The 19,498-nt window shown below is 34.2% G+C and overlaps 3 protein-coding genes across 4 annotated transcripts in view; 1 reads left to right on the top strand and 2 right to left on the bottom strand.

Moving 5' to 3' along the window:
- The window catches only part of rabep1 (rabaptin, RAB GTPase binding effector protein 1), a 34,249-nt gene extending 32,338 nt beyond the window's left edge, over positions 1–1,911 (bottom strand). For both annotated transcript variants that reach the window (XM_051108806.1, XM_051108807.1), the window contains exon 1: positions 1,752–1,911. In XM_051108806.1, the coding sequence (XP_050964763.1) occupies positions 1,752–1,797 (46 nt within the window). In that variant the 5' untranslated portion in view covers positions 1,798–1,911. The remainder of the gene's footprint in view (positions 1–1,751) is intronic.
- Positions 1,912–10,257: 8,346 nt separating this feature from the next.
- Positions 10,258–14,936, bottom strand: derl2 (derlin 2). Its single transcript, XM_051108817.1, has 7 exons — positions 14,802–14,936; positions 14,362–14,427; positions 14,012–14,085; positions 13,816–13,909; positions 11,220–11,415; positions 10,955–11,045; positions 10,258–10,735 (listed from the first exon to the last, which is right to left on the bottom strand). The coding sequence occupies exons 1-7, from the start codon at positions 14,892–14,894 to the stop codon at positions 10,630–10,632; spliced, it is 720 nt and encodes a 239-aa protein (XP_050964774.1). The 5' UTR covers positions 14,895–14,936; the 3' UTR covers positions 10,258–10,629.
- Positions 14,937–17,170: 2,234 nt separating this feature from the next.
- Positions 17,171–19,035, top strand: mis12 (MIS12 kinetochore complex component). Its single transcript, XM_051108818.1, has 2 exons — positions 17,171–17,328; positions 17,830–19,035. Exons 1-2 carry the CDS (start codon positions 17,313–17,315, stop codon positions 18,459–18,461), a joined length of 648 nt encoding a protein of 215 aa, XP_050964775.1. The 5' UTR covers positions 17,171–17,312; the 3' UTR covers positions 18,462–19,035.
- The last annotated feature ends 463 nt before the right edge of the window (positions 19,036–19,498 follow it).

Here is a 19,498-nt window from a genome sequence, read left to right as displayed (position 1 = left end):
AGATGGTTATGTTATCTGAACCTTAACCTACACCAAAAATGTAGCTCAACGGGACTGAAGAGGCATGTGCATAGACTTAAGAATTGAAGATAATTAGTTTCATAAAAGCCCATTTGAGTCATAGCTAATAAAACATTAATTCAGTAGTTCACACACACACACACACACACACACACACACAAAAACAAGATAATTTGCTAAAAATACCCAACATCAGACCATCGAAAATGTAAACAACGTTTCTTCATCAGAACAGCTTCCAGCAAAATTCAGCATTGCATCACACTAAAGACTCCTCTGCAGTGAATGGGTGCCGTCAGAATGGGAGTCCAAACAGTTGCTAAAAACATCACAATAATCCACAAGTATTGCACATGACTCCAATCTATTAATTAAGGTCTAGTGAAACAAAAAGCTGAGTCCTCTATATTACTTTCTCCAGTGAAAAAGCAAACTTGTCCAAATCAGGAGAGAAATATGCACAGATCAAGCAGTGTTTACAAAAGCAAAAAGAATCCAAAACAGTTCTAAACAAACATGTTGATGGATTTTGATGTGAGAGGATAACAGTGGATGGAGTTTTTCACTGAAGGAAGCATTATTATGCATTGTGAATTATTATGTATTTTGTCCAGAAGCAATGTTTTAACATTAGACAACTTAATAATGGTATTTGGCTTAACAATGGATCATTTGTTTCTTACAAATACACAAGTTTTCGCCTTATAAGACACTAACTGATGGACTGGATTTGTGTGGATTAGTTGTGGATTATTGTGATGTTTTTCTTTTTTAAACACCAACTCATTCTGATGGCACCCATTCACTGCAGAGGATCCATTAATGAGCGATGCAATACTAAATCTCTGCAAATCTGTTCAGATGAAAGAAACAAACTCATCTACATCTTCTGGCCTAAAGGTGAGTAAAGTTCCAGCAAATGTTCAGTATTTGGACAAACTATTCTTTTAATATATGACTAGGGGTGTAATTACTATATACAGAAAAGACAAAAAAAGATATGACATAACAGAACTTGTTTTTTCAATATCCTACTGGTTCATCTAATCATAAACTGGGTCTTTAATATTGCTCACATTGTGCTTTCAATGTTACAAAAAAAAAAAAAAAAAAAATAGACTTGCAACATATTTGACTTCATTCACCACAGTATTATAAAGGTACTATAAAGGCTATAACGTTTTTAAAAGCATTTCACAATAATAATGTTCAGAAAACAGCACTTTTTTAAGTGAATGGCACTGCTTATGTGGCATATACATCAATGCATGCCTAACATTCAATATGTGCATCAAAACACTGTATGAAAGTACATGCTTGCGAATTGTCATCATCTGAACAACATTACAAAGAAGAACCCGTAGACATGATAATCACATGTCAAAAGCAAACCCCTGTCTGTTCTGATACTCTTAAAACACTGTCAGTCCAGCTGTCATCTGCTGATCACACTAGGTGCAACATCATCATGTTGACCATATAAACACGATTTAGTGTACCTGAAGACCAGCACACCCAATGCTTTGTGCAAGACGCGTTCTGTCAGGAGCATCGATGCAGATTAAGCATTGAAGCATCATATGAGCGTGTTTTAATAAATAGGCAAATAGAGAGTATCTGTGAGCCGGTTGACTGTTGCTTGCTAATCCGTGGACGAACAGGCCGCGGGCCTACAACTAGCCCAGCTGAATTAGCACGATAAACCGCTCCTTGTGGTGAAAGACGCTTACCGTCATGTTGAGGCGGCCGGGTGGATCCCGAGGCCTGCTCGGCCATGGTTTCCCGGGGCTGAGTTTAGAAAAGCGGCTCACTGAAGGAAAGCGAGGAGCGCCCAGCAGAACAGGCTACTAGACACTGAGCAACGTCATTGTAGAAATAACACGCACTGCGCGTGCGCGCACCGAGTGGGCGGAGCTGTCTTTAGTAACTGATATATTCATGACAACACAGTTAATAATTTTGACATTACGTCCGCGTTATCTATATTTATTTTATGAGTGCAATTTTATTTTTACTGTTTGTTTTGTGTATGTGTCTTATTTATTATTCATTAGATATATGTCTATTTTAATATATGAATAATTCACTGAATATTCAGAGGAAACCCACTAGACAACAAGAATAAATGCACACAAAAATAAATTAATAACTAAATAACTCAAAAAAAGTAAGTTAAGTAAAGTTCCCATGGCACTATACTATAATAATCACAACCAAAACATTCATACCACAACAAAAAACAAATGAATGAATAATTCACTGAAAGTACATCACCCACTATACCATAACAAACAAAGGAACCAACAAACTAAAAAAAAAAAAAAAATGCAGAATGGACAGCCAAAATACCCACTACACCACAATAAATCCACAATAAATAAATAAATAAATAAATAAAGGAGGAACAATTCACTAAAACTTCTGCTGTCCAAACAAACTATTAAATTTTATTTAAAGAAGAAAAGTAATATAATTAAATATTATTGCACTTTAAAATAACTGTTTTCTATTTTAATATACTTTAAAATATAATTTATTTCTGTGATGCAAAGCTGAATTTTCAGCATCATTACTCCAGTCTTTAGTGTTACATGATCCTTTAGAAATGCTGATTTATTATCATTGCTGGAAACAGTTGGGCTGCTTAATTTTTATTTTATTTTTATTTATTTTATTTTATTTATTTATTTTTATTTTATTTATTTATTTGGCAACTGTGATAATTTTGTGATTCTTAGATGAATAAAAAATTAAAAAGAACAGCATTTTTTTCAAAATAGAAATCTTTTCTAACAATATTAGTCTTTACTATCACTTTTATCAATTTAACACATCCTTACTGAATAAAAGTATTAATTTCTTTCAAAGAAAGAAAGAAAGAAATATCACAGTATCACAGGTTCCAAAAAATAAAATAAAATAAAATTAAGCAGCACAACTGTTTCCAACATTAATAATAAATCAGCATATTAGAATGATTTCTGAAGGATCATGTGACACTGAATACTGGAGTAATGATGCTGAAAATTCAGCTTTGCATCACAGGAATAAATTCTACTTTAAGGTATATTAAAATAGAAAACTACTATTTTAAATTGCAATAATTTTTCACAATATCACAGTTTTTTATGTGTTTTTTAATCAAATAACAACAATATAAAAAACAATATATTGCTCCCAGATATATATATATATATATATATATATATATATCTTACTGATATATCTTACCAAACTTTCGAACGGCTGCGTATGTGTTTCACTGACACTTGTAGGATTGCCTATAATCAGATTACAGTTACTTATTTATGGATTACTATTTACACAGTAAATGACTCATAATGTATTGATTCACCCTAATTCTTCTTCTTCTCACCACCTGTCAGTAGGCTAATGGACTACAGTTTGTAAGTAATCTACCCAAGCACTGTCATTAACCATCAACTAAAATCAACTAAATAAATCGTTCAATAATCTCACAAACAATTCACTGAAACAACTTCTCCACAATGAATAAAAAACAAATACTTAAATGCAGAGGCCATGCCTACTATAATGAAGCCTCTCTCCTAACTAGTTTTGCTCTATTTTCCCACCACTAATTCATTACCTTATTACTGGTTACTTTGATTTGGTGTGTCTATGTAATTTCTGTGTTTTCCTTAGTTGATTGTCTGTATGGTGGTTTTCCTCGTGTTCACGTATGTTCCTAAGTGTTTAGACTTTGTTTAATAAAGAAGAGACTATGACTGCTGTGTTTAGATCCTACTTTATTTCACCAATTCAGCAGACCAGCTGTGAGACTGACAGCTGAAGTTAAATTAAATGCCTGAATTCAGTGATTTTCAGAAAAGCAGAAGTGCTATTTTGGTTCTACACCATCTCTCTTTTGAGTTCAACTCCCCACAGCGCACTAAAAACACAGTCAATTCTCAACTAACAATCCACTTCTGAAACAAACAGACTTATTAAGGCGTATGTTGATCACATTAAATAAATAAATACACTCATGAATAACGCACTAAAATTTGTAGTGGCTACACCCACAATACCACAAATAAACAAACAAGTAAATCCCTGAGGCCACACCCACTATAAATATATAGCAGCCCCTCTTTAAGATTACAGCGAATTACGTGGTTGGATTCAGATCACTGCAGAATAGCAGAAGTACTATTCTTGTATTACACCATCCCTCAGTCGCACTCTCTCGAGTTTAACTCCCCACAGCTTACTAAAAACACAGATGTACAATTGACTGACAGCACACATCTGAGTCACACAGACCCACAGTTTATGTAGAAGGGCTGGTGGGTGAAAAGAGGCTGGACGTTCTGAAGAATTGAATCATTTTTTTTAGTAGATGTTTGTAGCACTTCTGTTATTGGCATTTCACAGAACATATGCAAGACTGATGTGACCCATACCGAAGACAAAGGTAATTATGTGTTATCTTATTTTTATTTTCACAAATATGTGAACAGCTATTTTAAAACAGTTGAGTTTTTATTAGGAAAAAGTAAATCGAGTGTAGATTATAAATTAATAGCAATTTCAGTGTGATTTAGAATACGGAAATACATCATTACAATCATTTATTTACATTCAATCCATTCAGTATGTTATCTACTGTTTTCGTTTACAGTATACATTATGCATTAATTATTATAACATTTTAGATTGTGTGAATTTGCACTTTACCAAGTGAGAATGATTTAATTATGAATAACATCTATTTTCTAATTCTGTGTGTGAAAATATTGTACATTACTACAATTATTAAAATACTATTAAAACAAATGAGTTTAAAAACTAAGAAGGTCAGTAGAGTGAGACGCATTAGATCGCATAAGGCAGTGCTAATAAAAGAATGATGCAGGAAGTCACTTAATCATGTGTAAAGCTTGGTCTCTTGCAGGATGACTGCTGTGGGCATGATAAAGCTAGAGAGACATTGTTTGTGTGCCATAGAGATAAATCTAAAATATTACGAATGAAGTTGACTGTATTCATTCCCACATATGGATTAGTTTACTTGAAAGCATATTAAAACTAGGTTAACCTTCTCCACCCAGGAAACACAGCTGACTGGAAAAAGCATGTGCGCGAACAGTGCTGAAAAGGAGAAGTAGCTGGAGTTACAAGTATGATATTTATCATAATGAGGAACAAAGTACCATTATGAGTGATATGTGTGATATGTGATATGCGACCCTGGACCACAAAACAAGTCATAATTCGGACGGGGTATATTTGTGGCATTGTATGGGTCAAAATGATTGATTTTTCTTTTATGCCAAAAATCATTATATTAAGTAAAGATCATGTTTTATGAAGGTATTTTGTAAATGTCCTACCGTAGATATATTAAAACTTTTGATTAGTAGGGGAGCGTGGTGCACAACCTAACACTTTTTGAATATCTCAGTTTGTGTTAATCCACGTGGGGCACAGAGTATAATTTTTTATCCACGTTATTTTCACACTTGTCTAGTACAAATATGTAGCTTTGTTTCATAATTACAGTGTGTACGTTTTTTGTTATTTACCTCAAAAAAAAAAAGGATTGTGAAAAAGTGACAACATGCCCCGTATGTGGGGTACATTGTAACATGTAAGGGGCACGTTGTAACATGACCATATGACAGCTTAAAATGTTGTCTGGTCGAATAAAAAAAATATACACGACAAACTAAAATAGTTTGTCAATAAAATAAAATGATTAAAATTTTTAAACAAAATAATGGCGTTTTTTAAGAATTAAAAATTTAAAGATTTTGAGGTTCACAGTGAACACATCGCAACAATGCGTGTGACGGCCCTGATCGCAAAACACAGCTATATAACTACAGTTTAGTTCAAAACAATGTGCGCAAATAGATGAAACACATTCAGACATTCAAAAAAAACACTTCCCTCCCTCCAAACACAGCTCTCATAGAACACACACAAACGGGCCAAAATGCTTTACATTTCTTGAAATAATAATTTCTCAACATTAAACATCGATTGTCAGTCTTTATTCACCTGTTTCTTGTGGTTTCTTTTTCAAATCCATAAAAGTAAATAGTGAAAATTACATTGCTCATGTCATAGAAAAGCATAGTTTTATAATACCGGGGCAGATTGTAACGCAGTGTTGCAACGTTCCCCATCAGCGCGACTGGAATATAAAAGTGGTTAGTGTTTTTGATGGTTTTTGACAAGCATTAATAAACTAATCTAAACTGATAAATAACAGATTGGAGATTAAAATAATAGCAGATCTGACTCATTTTGAATGATTACTAAAAACTGAGATGAAAAAATGTACTCCCTGGTGAAAAAACCAGCATATGCTGGTAGGTATGTTTTGATGCTGGTTTAAGCTGGTCCTTAGCTGGTTTAAGCTGGTCCTTTGCTGGTTTTTGCTGGTCATGTTGCTGGTCAAGGACTTTTACTATGGTAAAATAAATATTCAGCGATATCTTCAAAAGGCTTTTGTGTTTTGGCGCACTTTTTTCTACGTTAGGTTGTGCCCTAATACGCTCACCCCTAATATGCATTGTTAAGAACTTCATTTGGACAATTTTAACAGTGATTTTCTCAATATTTAGATTTTTTCGCACTCTCAGATTCCAGATTTTTAAATCTTTTTTTTGTGTCTTGTCATATCCAGCTTATTATTTATTCAGCTTTAAGATGATGTATAAATCTCTGTTTCAAAAAATTGACCCTTATGACTGGTTTTGTGGTCCAGAGTCACATATGTATCATAAAATCTGAACATTTTCTATGTTTTATTTCGTAGATGGACTTTTTCCGTCAGTATTTCTGGACAGCATTACTGCTGGCCATCATTGTGGTGTCTCTGCTGATAGTAATGATTTTCATAATCATCAATGTTTGCATCAGTAAAAGAGGTAAAATACATCTGGAAACTCTACAGAGACTGTGTTCAACACAAGATAATTGTCACACTATTTACTGCAGTAAATATAAATAATACTTTTACTATTACTGGCTAGAAAAAGCAGTTGAGTTTAGTTCAGAGTAGTTCATTATAGCTCATTTATCACCAATTAACTCACTTGTTTATAGCTATTACAAAAAATATGAAGGAATTTACGAAAATTATTAGAATTTAGAAGTATTTTGAACTGAATGTTTGAAATGGCAGAAAACAACCTTCGGTATCATTTTGCTTAACTGGACTCAAAAGCATAGTTGATGATAAATAAACTTTCTGCCTCATTAGTCATTATTATAGCAGTTTCATATAATTTAATTTAACATTTTTCATTTCAATCCATCAGTCTTTGTTTTCCCTTTTTCTAGTTGCCTGGTACAGTACACAATCAAAACCAAATCATTACAGTCACACAAATTTTAAAAACCAGTAAGTCTGTCAAGCTCATTAAAGACTAGATGCCTATTATTACACAAAATGTGTTTACACTCTAAAATAAATGACTTTTTTTCATTACAGGGACAACCAAGTTCCTCACAAAGAGGTTCAACACAAAGACCTTGAGAATGAGAAACCACCTTTACCTTCCAGAGATCAGTTCAAATCCATGGATTCAGGTCAGTTTGGTTTATATATATAATCGATGTGTTAATTTACATAACTCTATACTACATAATTTCTTTTCATTTTCTTTTATGAGCAAAAATATTCATAAAGAAGATAAATAAAAGGACTTTCCTGATCTCGAAAGACCACATGAAATTAAAACTCCAGTTTTGTGGCTTTTAGTTCATAAGTGTCAGGACAAAAGCATACTCCTAAATATGACAACATTATCTTAGCAGATATACGCATTTAAAATTGACAGTTTGTCCAGGAAAACTGATCATTGGGTTGCAAAACGTTCATTGGGTTGTACTATTGTTTAAAAAACTGAACTGATCGTTCAGCTGACAAACACCTTTCTGAAAAAAAATTTCAGTTGACAGAAGAAATAAAATAAAAAATAGTATGATCGAGGACTTTTAAAGAGTGTGTGCTACTGTAAAGACTGCAAGTCTGTCCCTCACAGCCTTGTTCATCCGTGCGAAAGGAATTGGCCAAAAATGAACATTTTGTCATCATTAACTCATATTGTTTCACACTTGAATGAGTTGATGGTAGCCACTGACTTTCGTATTTTTTTCCACCGTACACTTTTTTCCACAGTACTTTTTTTTTCCACAGTACAAAAAAACATTTCATGTTGACAACTTAAAATTTTAAGACATAACACTTACTTTTTTAAGTTGAAAACTTTTTTTTTTTTTTACAGTGTAGTCAACATTTGAAGTGGATCAAAACTATTGATCAAAGTTGCCCTAAAACCAAAACAATAGCTGTTCTTGTCTTAGGACAACTTTGATGAACTTTTTTGATCCACTTTTTTATGCTGACTACTGTAGTTCCCCAATGTTATGTAAAGTCAATACTGTTAAAACAGCTCATATAGAACAGATAAAATGTAACATTTTTGGGTGACCTTTTTTTTAAAAAATTCAATATGCTGTCTAACCTGACCACCTGCCTGAATTGCAAGCAGCAAAATGCAATCATGACATAAAAATAAGCAAGACAAACTTTTCAATATGTCAACACAGAAAATATATATATATATTTCTCAGGGTCTCTGAAGTTAGCCCCTCTTATTGAACACGTAACAGCCTAAGCTGGCTGGCTGGTTTTAGCTGGTCATCAAGGCTGGTTTTAGCTGTTTTTTCAGCAGGGAGTTCACAAACTAAAATTTGTGAGTCTTCTGGTGTCATTCACTTACAGTTATTTTAGCTGTACAAAACATTTTGCTGCTTAATACTGCAAACTGGTATTTATTGTCTTATTCATTCTTATTCAACACACTACCCACCTTATTTTTCAATGTGGAAGTAAGCCTGTAGGTGAAACTTCCAGCAAATAACGAGAAGAATAACAACGTGCAGTAAACGTTAAAACTGTTTGCATTACAAACCAGTGTGTTCATAATTAAAGTAACACATTAAAATAATATGCTAAGACACACCAATTTGCAATATAAAGCAGCAAAATGAGCTGTTTTGTACAGCTAAAAATAGCTGGACGCAGATGAGACCGGAAGCCAGACCCATCAAGCTAACAAACCTACTCTTACAGCAAAAATAAGGAAGATAGTTTTACAGTTTACTGTACTTTATTGTTATACTTACCAAAAATAGCTTACTTCCAAATTTCAAACTGAGGTGGATAGAATAAATGATCTTTAGAAACTTCACTCTGTGCATATTACAATAAGCAAACAGAAATGTAACGTTAACCAGTTTAATATCATATCTGAATTTCCAGTGGATCAGAGTTATGAGGATGTAGACACCGCGCCGGACTATGTGGAGATTGAGGATGAGTTGAAACCTCCTGTCCCTCAACAACCCACCATCACTCCACACTACACCATCGTCAAGACTAAAAATCAAGAGCAAGATGCTGTCTCTGAGGATTATGATGACGTTATAATGCCTGCTATCAATGACAGTGAGGAGGATTATGATGACATAGGGTAAAAGACAGAAAAAAAATTACTTTCCTTTCAGCTGGACACATGAGTGGACCTAGAAACCAACTATATGTTTCCTACAAAGTACTACTGTGCAGTATTTGAGCAAAAACAAGTTTGAAAAGCATGTAAACTAATTTACTTTCACCTAAACTGATCTTTCGCTTCCCATTGTCTGAAATGCAGTACATCTTCCAAAAATGTCATTTGTCATTTTCTGTTAAAGTACCACATGGAACATTCATGTGGAAGTGGTTAAGCAAGTTCAAAGGATGTGAGAGAAATATTTTGGTAACACTTTACAGTAAGATTGAATTTCTTATCATTAGTTCATGTATTAACCAACATGAATGAACAATACATTTATTACAGTATTTATTAATCTTTGTTAATGTTAGTTAATAAAAATAGTTGTTCACTGTTAGCTCACTAAATTCACAGACCAATGTTAACAAGCACAACTTTTGATTTTAGTAATGCATTAATAAATGTTGAAATCATTCTTAAATTCTAAAGTAGTTAACTAATGAACCTTATTGTAAAGTGTTACCAATATCTTAATATATATATATATATATATATGTTATAGTATTCCAATAAATGATGTTTGCACTGACAAATTTCATGTCTGATTCAGTATACCTTATTTTTTAATCCTGCAAATGTATAAACAAAATGCTTTTTGAAAAAGAAAAACAACACACAAACAAGCAGTACTCTGAAACTGTTTTCATACATTTATTCTTAAAAAAAAAAAAAAAAAAAGAAAAGAAAAAACAAGTAAAATGGTGGCTATCAATAGATATTTGTCTTTCACAGCTGCTCGATTTGGAATCGCTGTCGTTCAGGGCAACAACAGCAACATATCAAAAGTCAGTTCTTTTTTTAAACCCATGCCCACAGTCAGAGGAGCGTTATTGGGCCTTGCAGACAATTCGAGGCGTATGATTTCCGTGCACACAAACTACAAGTCTCCCTCTTGCTTGGTGAGTGGAGCCCCTGTTCTTTTGTACACAAGAGAAACAAGTCGAAAAAAGATTTTCCTTCTCTTGCTCTCAGAGATGTCCATTAAGCGGCAGGCACACGGAGGCTCAGACTAGCCCCCTAGTCGCTGACCCTCACCCCAGGCAAAGCCTCCTGGGCGGTCTTCGGGGAGAGGGTTGTAGTTGGCATCCTCCTCAGGTGTATCAAACAGCATCTTACTGGAAAAGTAGAAAGATGCGTGTGTGTTTATACGTTGTGTGGCACACAAGTGTGGGAATTAAAAGAAAATGAAGCTTTCCTATCACAGGAATAAATTTAAATATTTAAAATATTTAAATAGAAAACTGTTTAAATTGTAATAACATATTTCACAATATTAATGTTTTACTCTACTTTTTAATCAAATACATGGAGCCTAATAAGACATTAGCACTCACAGGATGGAGGGAGTCCTCAGCCATCTGCCACCACCTGGTTGGTTAGGAAACACATCCTCCAGAAAGAAGTACACGTGTCCCACTGCAATGCCTTATAATGAAAACAGAGAAAATATAACACCAGCAACAGATTAATTCATTATTACTTAAAAATTCATTCCATCATATTGAAATTACAAATAATACTGAACAATTACTGACGTATTTGTTACAAAGTATCAGCAAAAGAAAAGTTAATAAATCTGATTCATTTAAAAGTTTCTACCTAAAAGGTCCACAATGATGGAGTTTCCCAGCAGCAGAGAGAATCCCATGAGCACCCACGGTAGGAAAGGCGCCTGGAAATTCAAAAGGCCGAAGAAATTCATGCGCACGTTTGGGTTCCTCCTGCTCCAGATGTACACCAGCATGATGGTGAAAGCCTGACCTAAGAACACAAGATTCACAAACGTGCCAAATATCTGCACAGCTATTAAGAAATTTACAATTGGTATTTGAGCAAATGTAACAGGCAATGTTTGTTATATGTCTTGAAATCTTAAAGTGCCTACACTCTTAAAAATAAATGGGTTCTTCACAGTGACACCATAGAAGAACCATTTTTGGTTCCACAAAGAACCATTCAGTCAAAGGTTCTTTAAAGAACCATCTCTTTCTTATAGGGGTGGGAATCTTCAGGCACTTCATGATCTGATCTACATTTTTTCCCCAATTAATTCTTCTGCTGTGCAAATACATCTTTACAACCTTACATTTTAACCAAAATTGCAGTTTCTTTGCTTTTTGTTTATAGTTAGAATCTCTGTATGTCAGTACTGCCATCTTAAAAGTAGGGGTGTGAATCTTTACAGGTTTCATGATTCAATTTAATTACAATTTTCATTTTCAACTCAATATCATTATGCATCACATTCTCAGTTTCCACTATTACTGCACATTGCTACAATTTCTTATAAACCTTATATCAAATTTATTTTGTGCAGACTTTATTTTTTTTATTATACAAAAAGGCTACTTTTTAAAACAATCACTTATTTAAAATCAGTGTTCTTTAAATATCTGAAAGTTTTCAGACAATAGTAACTCTTTTTTCCTCAGCATTATTGCCGTTTGATTATTACTGATCAGAGTGTCACAGTGGCAGCTTTAACAGACTGTAATGCACGGATCCATTTCGATATATCAGATGTTTTGTCCTGCTCTGAAAACATAACTGACTGTGTGAACATCAATTTCGTATAAAAACGGAATTCGAAAAGTTTTATTTGAAAACGGAAGTGCATTTAAACGCAACCACAATCGATCTTCAGGACAACAAACACAAAGCGCATGTGAAAGTCCGCCAGTGCGCGAGTTTCGTGCCTTTAACCTCTTGTGAAACAGAAAGGTGGAACTATTTAGAAAAAAAAGGTTCTTCTATGGCATTGTGAAGCACTTTGACTTTTAATAGTGGATATAAGGCATACTGGATTTTGTTTTGTAGCATAATGGATATTTTTGACTTTTCACATGGTTTTATTAAACACACAATGAGGTCAAACAGCACGTCTTTCATTACTCAGCTTCTATATTGAGGTTAGAATGGGACGTGACTCATTTTGCTGTTCTTTTCTTCCCACAGTACCACAAAACTAGTATTTCATTTTGTGAACTTCTCAAAAGACTGGATGATGATCTCAAGCATATTAGGCATTTATATGCTAATGAAAACATGCCTATGCTGGAACATTACCTTCAATGCAATGTGTATAATATTATTTTATTTAAATGTGTGTCCTTTTTTCCATTTACTGTAATCCATTTTTTAAATCTTTTTTTTTTTTTTTGGACTTTTTCCCTTTTTTTTGTCTTTTAAAGAGGTCATGACATGGATTTTTTTTACATTCACATTTAGTCAATTTGCAGACACTTTTATCCAAAACGACTTACAAATGAGGACAAAGGATGCAATCAAAATCAACAAAAGAGCAATGATATGCAAGTGCTATGACAAGTCTCAGTTAGCCTAACTCAGTAGACATAGCAAGGTTTTTCTAAATTATAAAATAAATTAAAAGAAAACAGAAAACAGAATAGAAAAAGATTAGCGCAAGCTAGTGTTCTTTTTTGCTTTTTTGTTAATTGTATAATAAAAAGAAAACAGATAGAAAAGATAGAACATATAAAGACTAGAGAAGCTAGTAAGTTAAGAATAGAATTAGAATAGAGAGTGCTAGAGTTAGAGGGTCAAATAAAGATGGAAGAGGTGTGTTTTTAGCCAATTCTTGAAAATGCCTAAGGACTCTAGGATTTAGTTTTTAATTATTGTAACATGTTCCTTGATGTTTACTTATAATGTTAAAAAAAAAAAAAATTGGCACAAAAACAAAAAAAATAATTATTTTCAATCCCGTTAAACCAAACACGTCAAAGTGAACGTTATTTCACTCCATTTGTTCTATTGACGACAGACTCCAGCACGTGGACTGTGTCAGAAAGCGAGAGTGATTGCAATTTCTATTTGCTTTTGGCGCAATGCAACACTCGCATTAAGCACACCAGCCAAATGTTGCCATGTTGACAAATGTTGCCAAATGCAAATGTTTGTGCTCGGATAACATCACCTTGCACGTCAGATCCAAACGTAACCATTATCTTACATTGTTTGAAACTTGTCTGGTTATGTATTTATTATGCGCATGTCCATAAAAAGGATTATTATTTAAAACTGATTTTATCTAAGCAAATCACTTTGAAATATCATTGCGAACGAAATGTGCTATTTAAACACACTTGCCTAAATTTACATTTTAGACACAAGTTATTGCGCTGTAGAGGTCAATGAAATGAGGTCTTCTCTTTTGAGAAAACATGAAGGATACAGTCATGAGAAGGCCACCGAAGAGGAACATAAAGACAAAGTCAGCGGTTCTCCCTCTGAAGGAGCCCTCCTCCAGCATCCGACAGTACCGGTACCTGTGAGACTCAAGTTAAGGACTGAAAAAAACCTTTAAACTTCAGACAACGCTAACTGTACAATTTAGTGATGCACTATGAATATGATATAAAAAAGGATACAAAAATATCATGTTGAATAAGAAGTTGAACCCAACCGGACCAAAAAACAAAAAGTTGGTTATTAGCCGCCATACCTATAGACACACACACACAAAATTAGAATCACATGACGCAATATTAACCCTATAAAACCAAATGTACCATATTTAATACACAAAATTCCATGGCCTCTAAATAAATAAAACACTCATCCTTTTTCTTTATTATCCTGTATAAATCAAGTATAAAGGTTCAATAAACCATTCAAATTCATTGAATTTTATGACTTTTGTTTAATATGTCAGGCTTCACAAGCTAAAAATAAAACAAGGCACAGTATTCTCCAAAGAAACACTTTTTATGACACTTACCTGATAATTTCTCAATATTAAATCTGGGTTGAAGTAAAGCTGGAAAGGTGTGATGAGTTCTAATTGCTGTGAACAGAAATGAAACACCACAGTCATATACGAATGCAGGTTGCAGGTAAATAAACAGTGTTTAATTGTAACTTAATATTACACTTGAAATTAAAAGCAAAGTTACTTTCAGCAGACCGCAGTCAGCTAAATGACAGTAAACACAGGAAGTAAGATGCGAACATGCAGACAGAGCAACTTGATACCAATTGTTGTGACATTTACACTTAAATTATATTGCTTTTAACATTTCATAACATACATACACATGTTACCGGTGGGTTTAAAGTACATATGTCCTGATAACATCTTACAGAACATCAGCTGTGTTTAGGGACGAGGACACGGCAGATAATAGCGCCGGAGACCCTGATATTCATTTATGTACTTACCACGGCGGCTGTAGTGAGTACGCAAGCGGTGGTATAAGCTCTAGTAACCACTGGAATCTGTAAATATTCCTGTCGGATTGTCTGGTATGCCATTTTTTGGAGCGACAACGCTGCTTCCGGCACCTTCTTGACACGTCATCACCTGGACAAGCGAATGAAGGAGGTGGTTTTAGTTTTTGACGATTCCAATTGGTTAACGCTTTGAGAGCTCACTGCTTTGATTGGTCAACTACCGCGTCAATTACTGTTTTATCCCGGTCAGTGGATGTATGGCATTTTTCTATTGGTTGGTAGAGATTATCCAAAAATATATGAAAATAATATATTAATTTAAGATGAAAGTTTTACATTGGGATGGGAATGCCTGTTAAGTAAGTATACAACAGGCAAAAGTAAAATTCCTATTCATTTTATCCATAGAGGAATTGATTGTCAACAATAACTTACAAGTAACTGAAGTCAGCTACGAGGTTGTTAACTGATTGCAGCCATCAGCCCGCATTATTTCAATTTTTTCACCTGCGCTAACAAACTATATATACATATTTTGCAATAAACGTAAACATATTGTTAATACATAACCAGCATCTTTAAATTAATAGTTTTCGTTTTTTGTGATTCGATTATATCTTTCGCAGTGCATCATGGGATTGTAGTTTTTTCAATCGTTGACTGAAGACATAAGTGCACAGTCTTGTTATGTATACCTTTGTCTTTTTGTCCAATTTTCAAATACTTTTTGATTCATATTAAAGTTTGTAATGCCGTGGTTTACCATTAAATAAATAAAGTGGTTTACATAAAACAAAATAAAATAATAAAACTAAACTATATAAAATCTCTATGGGCACCAGGGGCGTCGCTAGGGCTAATCATTTGGGGCTCGAGCCCCGAAAGTTTTTACTCCAGCCCCGTATGTTTTTTTGTATGGCCCTATGATTTCCACGGAATTTGACAAAGTTTGAATGATTTAATCAAAAGTTGGTCATTAAACTTAAATCAAGTCGCGATATGGACTGGTATCTGTAAATATTACGCCGCAAAAGACTATTTAAATATGAATCCTGCATGTTCTGCGTGTCTTTTTATGAATGAACGGCGCGGATGCGCGGTTTCGTTTTCTATACATGTAATACTGACACGCGCAGTCATTTCAGCGTCTGCCGTTTCACTAAATGAGGAAAAAAATACATTAACAACATCTCCAGAACTGCTCTGAGAGTCACTTCATGAGCATTTCACTGTTCATTTGAGTAAAACAAGCGTCAAATATATACACAGAAATTTAAAAGTATTCACGGCAACCCGTCAAAATAAACGTTCGGTTTAACTTTATTAATCATTCAGTATAATGTACGTGCCTACTACTACTACTACTACTACTATTAATTAATAAAAATTTATATTTTTTAACACAATATTTCTTCCGTGTTTTACATTTTAATAGTAAACAGTTTAATAATTTTCATTAAAAGATCAATTAAATCAATATTTTATACCTTCATCAGATAACCAGAAAAATACACAACACAGAATTCCATAAGGCATGTAAAAATAAATAAAAGTTGTTTTTATGCATTCAAATAAACAGACATGCTAAAACATATCTGGTAACAATAAAACGTAAAGTGAGAAAAAAGTTAAACATTTCATAGGGTCCTAAACATGTAATTTTTCTTAACTTTTGATAAATTGTCGGTAAATTGTATAAGATTTTTAATTAATTACACATGATTAAATACATTTTGATTAATAAAATTAAATTTAACCATTAAAAAGAAGACCAGAAAAATGAAAACAGAAAACAGAATTTGAAAAAAATAAAATAAAATGGAATTTGGGAAAAAAAAAAAATAGGACCCTATTTTTGCATCCAACTATATATTTGTTACAGTTATAAATACATTTTCAAATTTATTATTTTATTTGTCTAACATATTTTTGTAATGTTATAATTTTGTTATAATACTTTGATATGTTTGCTATTTGCAGTGATTACTATTTACTATTGTTAATAGTGTGACAAGGTCTTTAACACCCAGTTTAATGCCCCCGGACCCCCCTAGAAGGATCCAGGTTCAACCACTTGTGTCTAACAAAATCTTATGTGAGCATGAGGTGAGCTCCCACCCACTACCACTAGCCCCTGATGTTTTGGCACCAGCCCCGGATGTTTTAAAATCCTAGAAACGCCCCTGATGGGCACAGTGAATAGGGAAAATATTCCAGAACCAAGGTCGTTAAAAACAAACAAAACCAAATAAAATCTCTATGGGAACAGTGAATGGGGCAAATATTCCAGAACCCAGGTCGCTGAGAAAGTAGCCAGGCTTCGTAGCAGTTTATAATGGATGAGCTGATTTTGTAAAAAGTCCAAAAAGTCTAAAATCTTTTATCTACGACGTGTTTGCTCTGTTATGCTCCTAATCCAAAGGGGGCGATATTGCGCTTGTAAACACACTTGTACTGAATGACGCATGAAGAAGGTTGAACAACGCGCGGGCTGTAGAGATGGCAGACAGCGGAGGTAAAACATGATTCGGTTTTTCAAACATTATTAACAAAACAAAAAGTGGGGGTAAAGTCCAGTTATGTCACTTAATCTGTAACTCTAGAGTATTAGAAAATATTTAGTCATTTTTACATGTAAATAAATGTTATGGTCATAGTTTCGTGCGGCTAGCTCTTTAATGTTTTGATAAACAGCAGTAATTTAGCATTTGGAAACGTATCCAACGACACTCCTAAAAAGCAAGCCTATATTATAATATATACGTTTGTGTATAAAATAATATGTTTCTTGGTCAGCAAAACAGCATACTAGAATGATTTCTGCTGAAATTTCAGCTTTTCCGTTTGAATTTGTGAATCTATTTTAGTTTTTACTGTATTTCTGATCAAGTGGAGTATAAAAAGCGAGCATAATAGACTTTTTGAAAAATAGTAATTACTCCATATTTTTGACTGCTAGTGTATGGATATGTGTAAGCCATATTTGTGGCTTAACTTGTCTCTATTATGACTATAGTTTCAGTGGGATCTGAATCCCTGCAGCTGTATGAAGCACAGTTTTTCGGCTTCACCCCAGAGACCTGCACTTTGCGAGTTCATGATGCCTTTCGAGACTCCCTCAATCATATATTGCTTGCCGTTGAGTCCGTATTCGTAAAAAGATTATGTCCAGGCCGGGATCCACCAGCAGAGCTCCGACTGACAGCCCGAGAGAGCACCCAAAAACTGCGGCAGTTCTTACAGGAGCGCTTTGAAATCATGTTTCAGCGCATGAAGGGGATGCTGATGGACCGTGTTCTCTCCGTCCCTCACAATGTCCTGCTGCCCGATGACCAGCTGCACCAGAAGTACCCAGAAGGTAAAGAAGACCTCATGAAGCTGCAGGACTCCATTGCAAAACTTTTGCAGGCTTATGAAGCCGAGGTCTGTGCCAAGCAAGCGCTTCTCGCTGAGCTCGAGGAGCAGAAAGAAACACAGAAACGGCTGGATGAAGTGCTGCGGTGGATCGAGGAACTGCGTCTTTCGTGGAGGAGAGAGGGAATGGGAAATGTCCAAGATAGCGTTAGACACATGATGGAGACTGTGGGCCAACTGCAGGATGTTGTGGGGAAGATTAACAAGCAAAATAAAGGACTGGATGAAGTTTGATGAAGTTCTGACCTCAAGTGCTGTGGTGTAATCGCATAATCCATCCACCAGGGGGAGACGGTGCATAATCTATTTGGTACAGTTACATTAACATACAAGTACCATGATCAGTCCAGCTTCAAAGCAGTACATTTGTAATCAGGCGATTTTCCTCAGACATTTGAAATGCAGTCCATCTCTCCTTCCTCAAAGTCATTGGGTTTTCTCATTTGCGATTCGCTGGCTTTGATGTTCAGTACAGTGAGATCTGCATTAGATTAGCCCAAATTTCCCACAGGCTTGAACTGATGTGTCCAACAGCCTGGCTGGCTTTACACTTTACAGAAAGTTTTATGTTGTTTGAGGAGATATTTTAAGGTCTTTCCCTTGATGTTCAGAGGGGAAAGATTTTAAGTTCATATTGACTTGTACAGGACCTCAACGCCAGCAGAGGAACACCGAAATTTTGTACAAAATCTGAATCTAAATTAGCACTTGGATTGAGTTGCTAAGTGCAAATGTCAAGAGATCAAATGTTAGAAATAATTGAAAGCAAATGTTCATGAAAATACATGTAATAGACTATATGCTTGTTTTGTCCATAACTGTAAATAACAATAAAATGATTGTGTTTGTATTATAATCAGAAGTGCTTTATTGCCAAGTATGTTTGCACATACAAGTTTTAGTGTCACAAGCTTCCAGTACAGAAACAACAACACACAGATAATAAAAAATAAGATGTGAATGAAGTACACATAATGTATATAAGTTTTATAAAATTATCTTTAGAACATAGTGTCCTGAAAAAGGGTCATTTCTTATTTTGTTGAGTTTATTATTACTCAAAAGCAAGATAACTTACATATATTGAATAATAATTTTATCAAAAATTAATTGTGTCACCCAAGTGTTCTAAAATTATTTGGTGCAGCTCTGTTACATGTGACAGCTGTGAAATAATTCATTTTTAGGTGAACTTTGGACCCTTGTTTTTACATTTTTAGGTTCTCATAAGTGAAGGTCATCATAATTGGTTAAACATCTGTAGTCATGAT

This window comes from Labeo rohita, chromosome 5, assembly GCF_022985175.1.
Source record: "Labeo rohita strain BAU-BD-2019 chromosome 5, IGBB_LRoh.1.0, whole genome shotgun sequence".
Lineage (NCBI taxonomy): Eukaryota > Metazoa > Chordata > Actinopteri > Cypriniformes > Cyprinidae > Labeo > Labeo rohita.
Note: the sequence above shows the minus strand (reverse complement) of the source record. Positions and strands in the feature narration are given on the sequence as shown.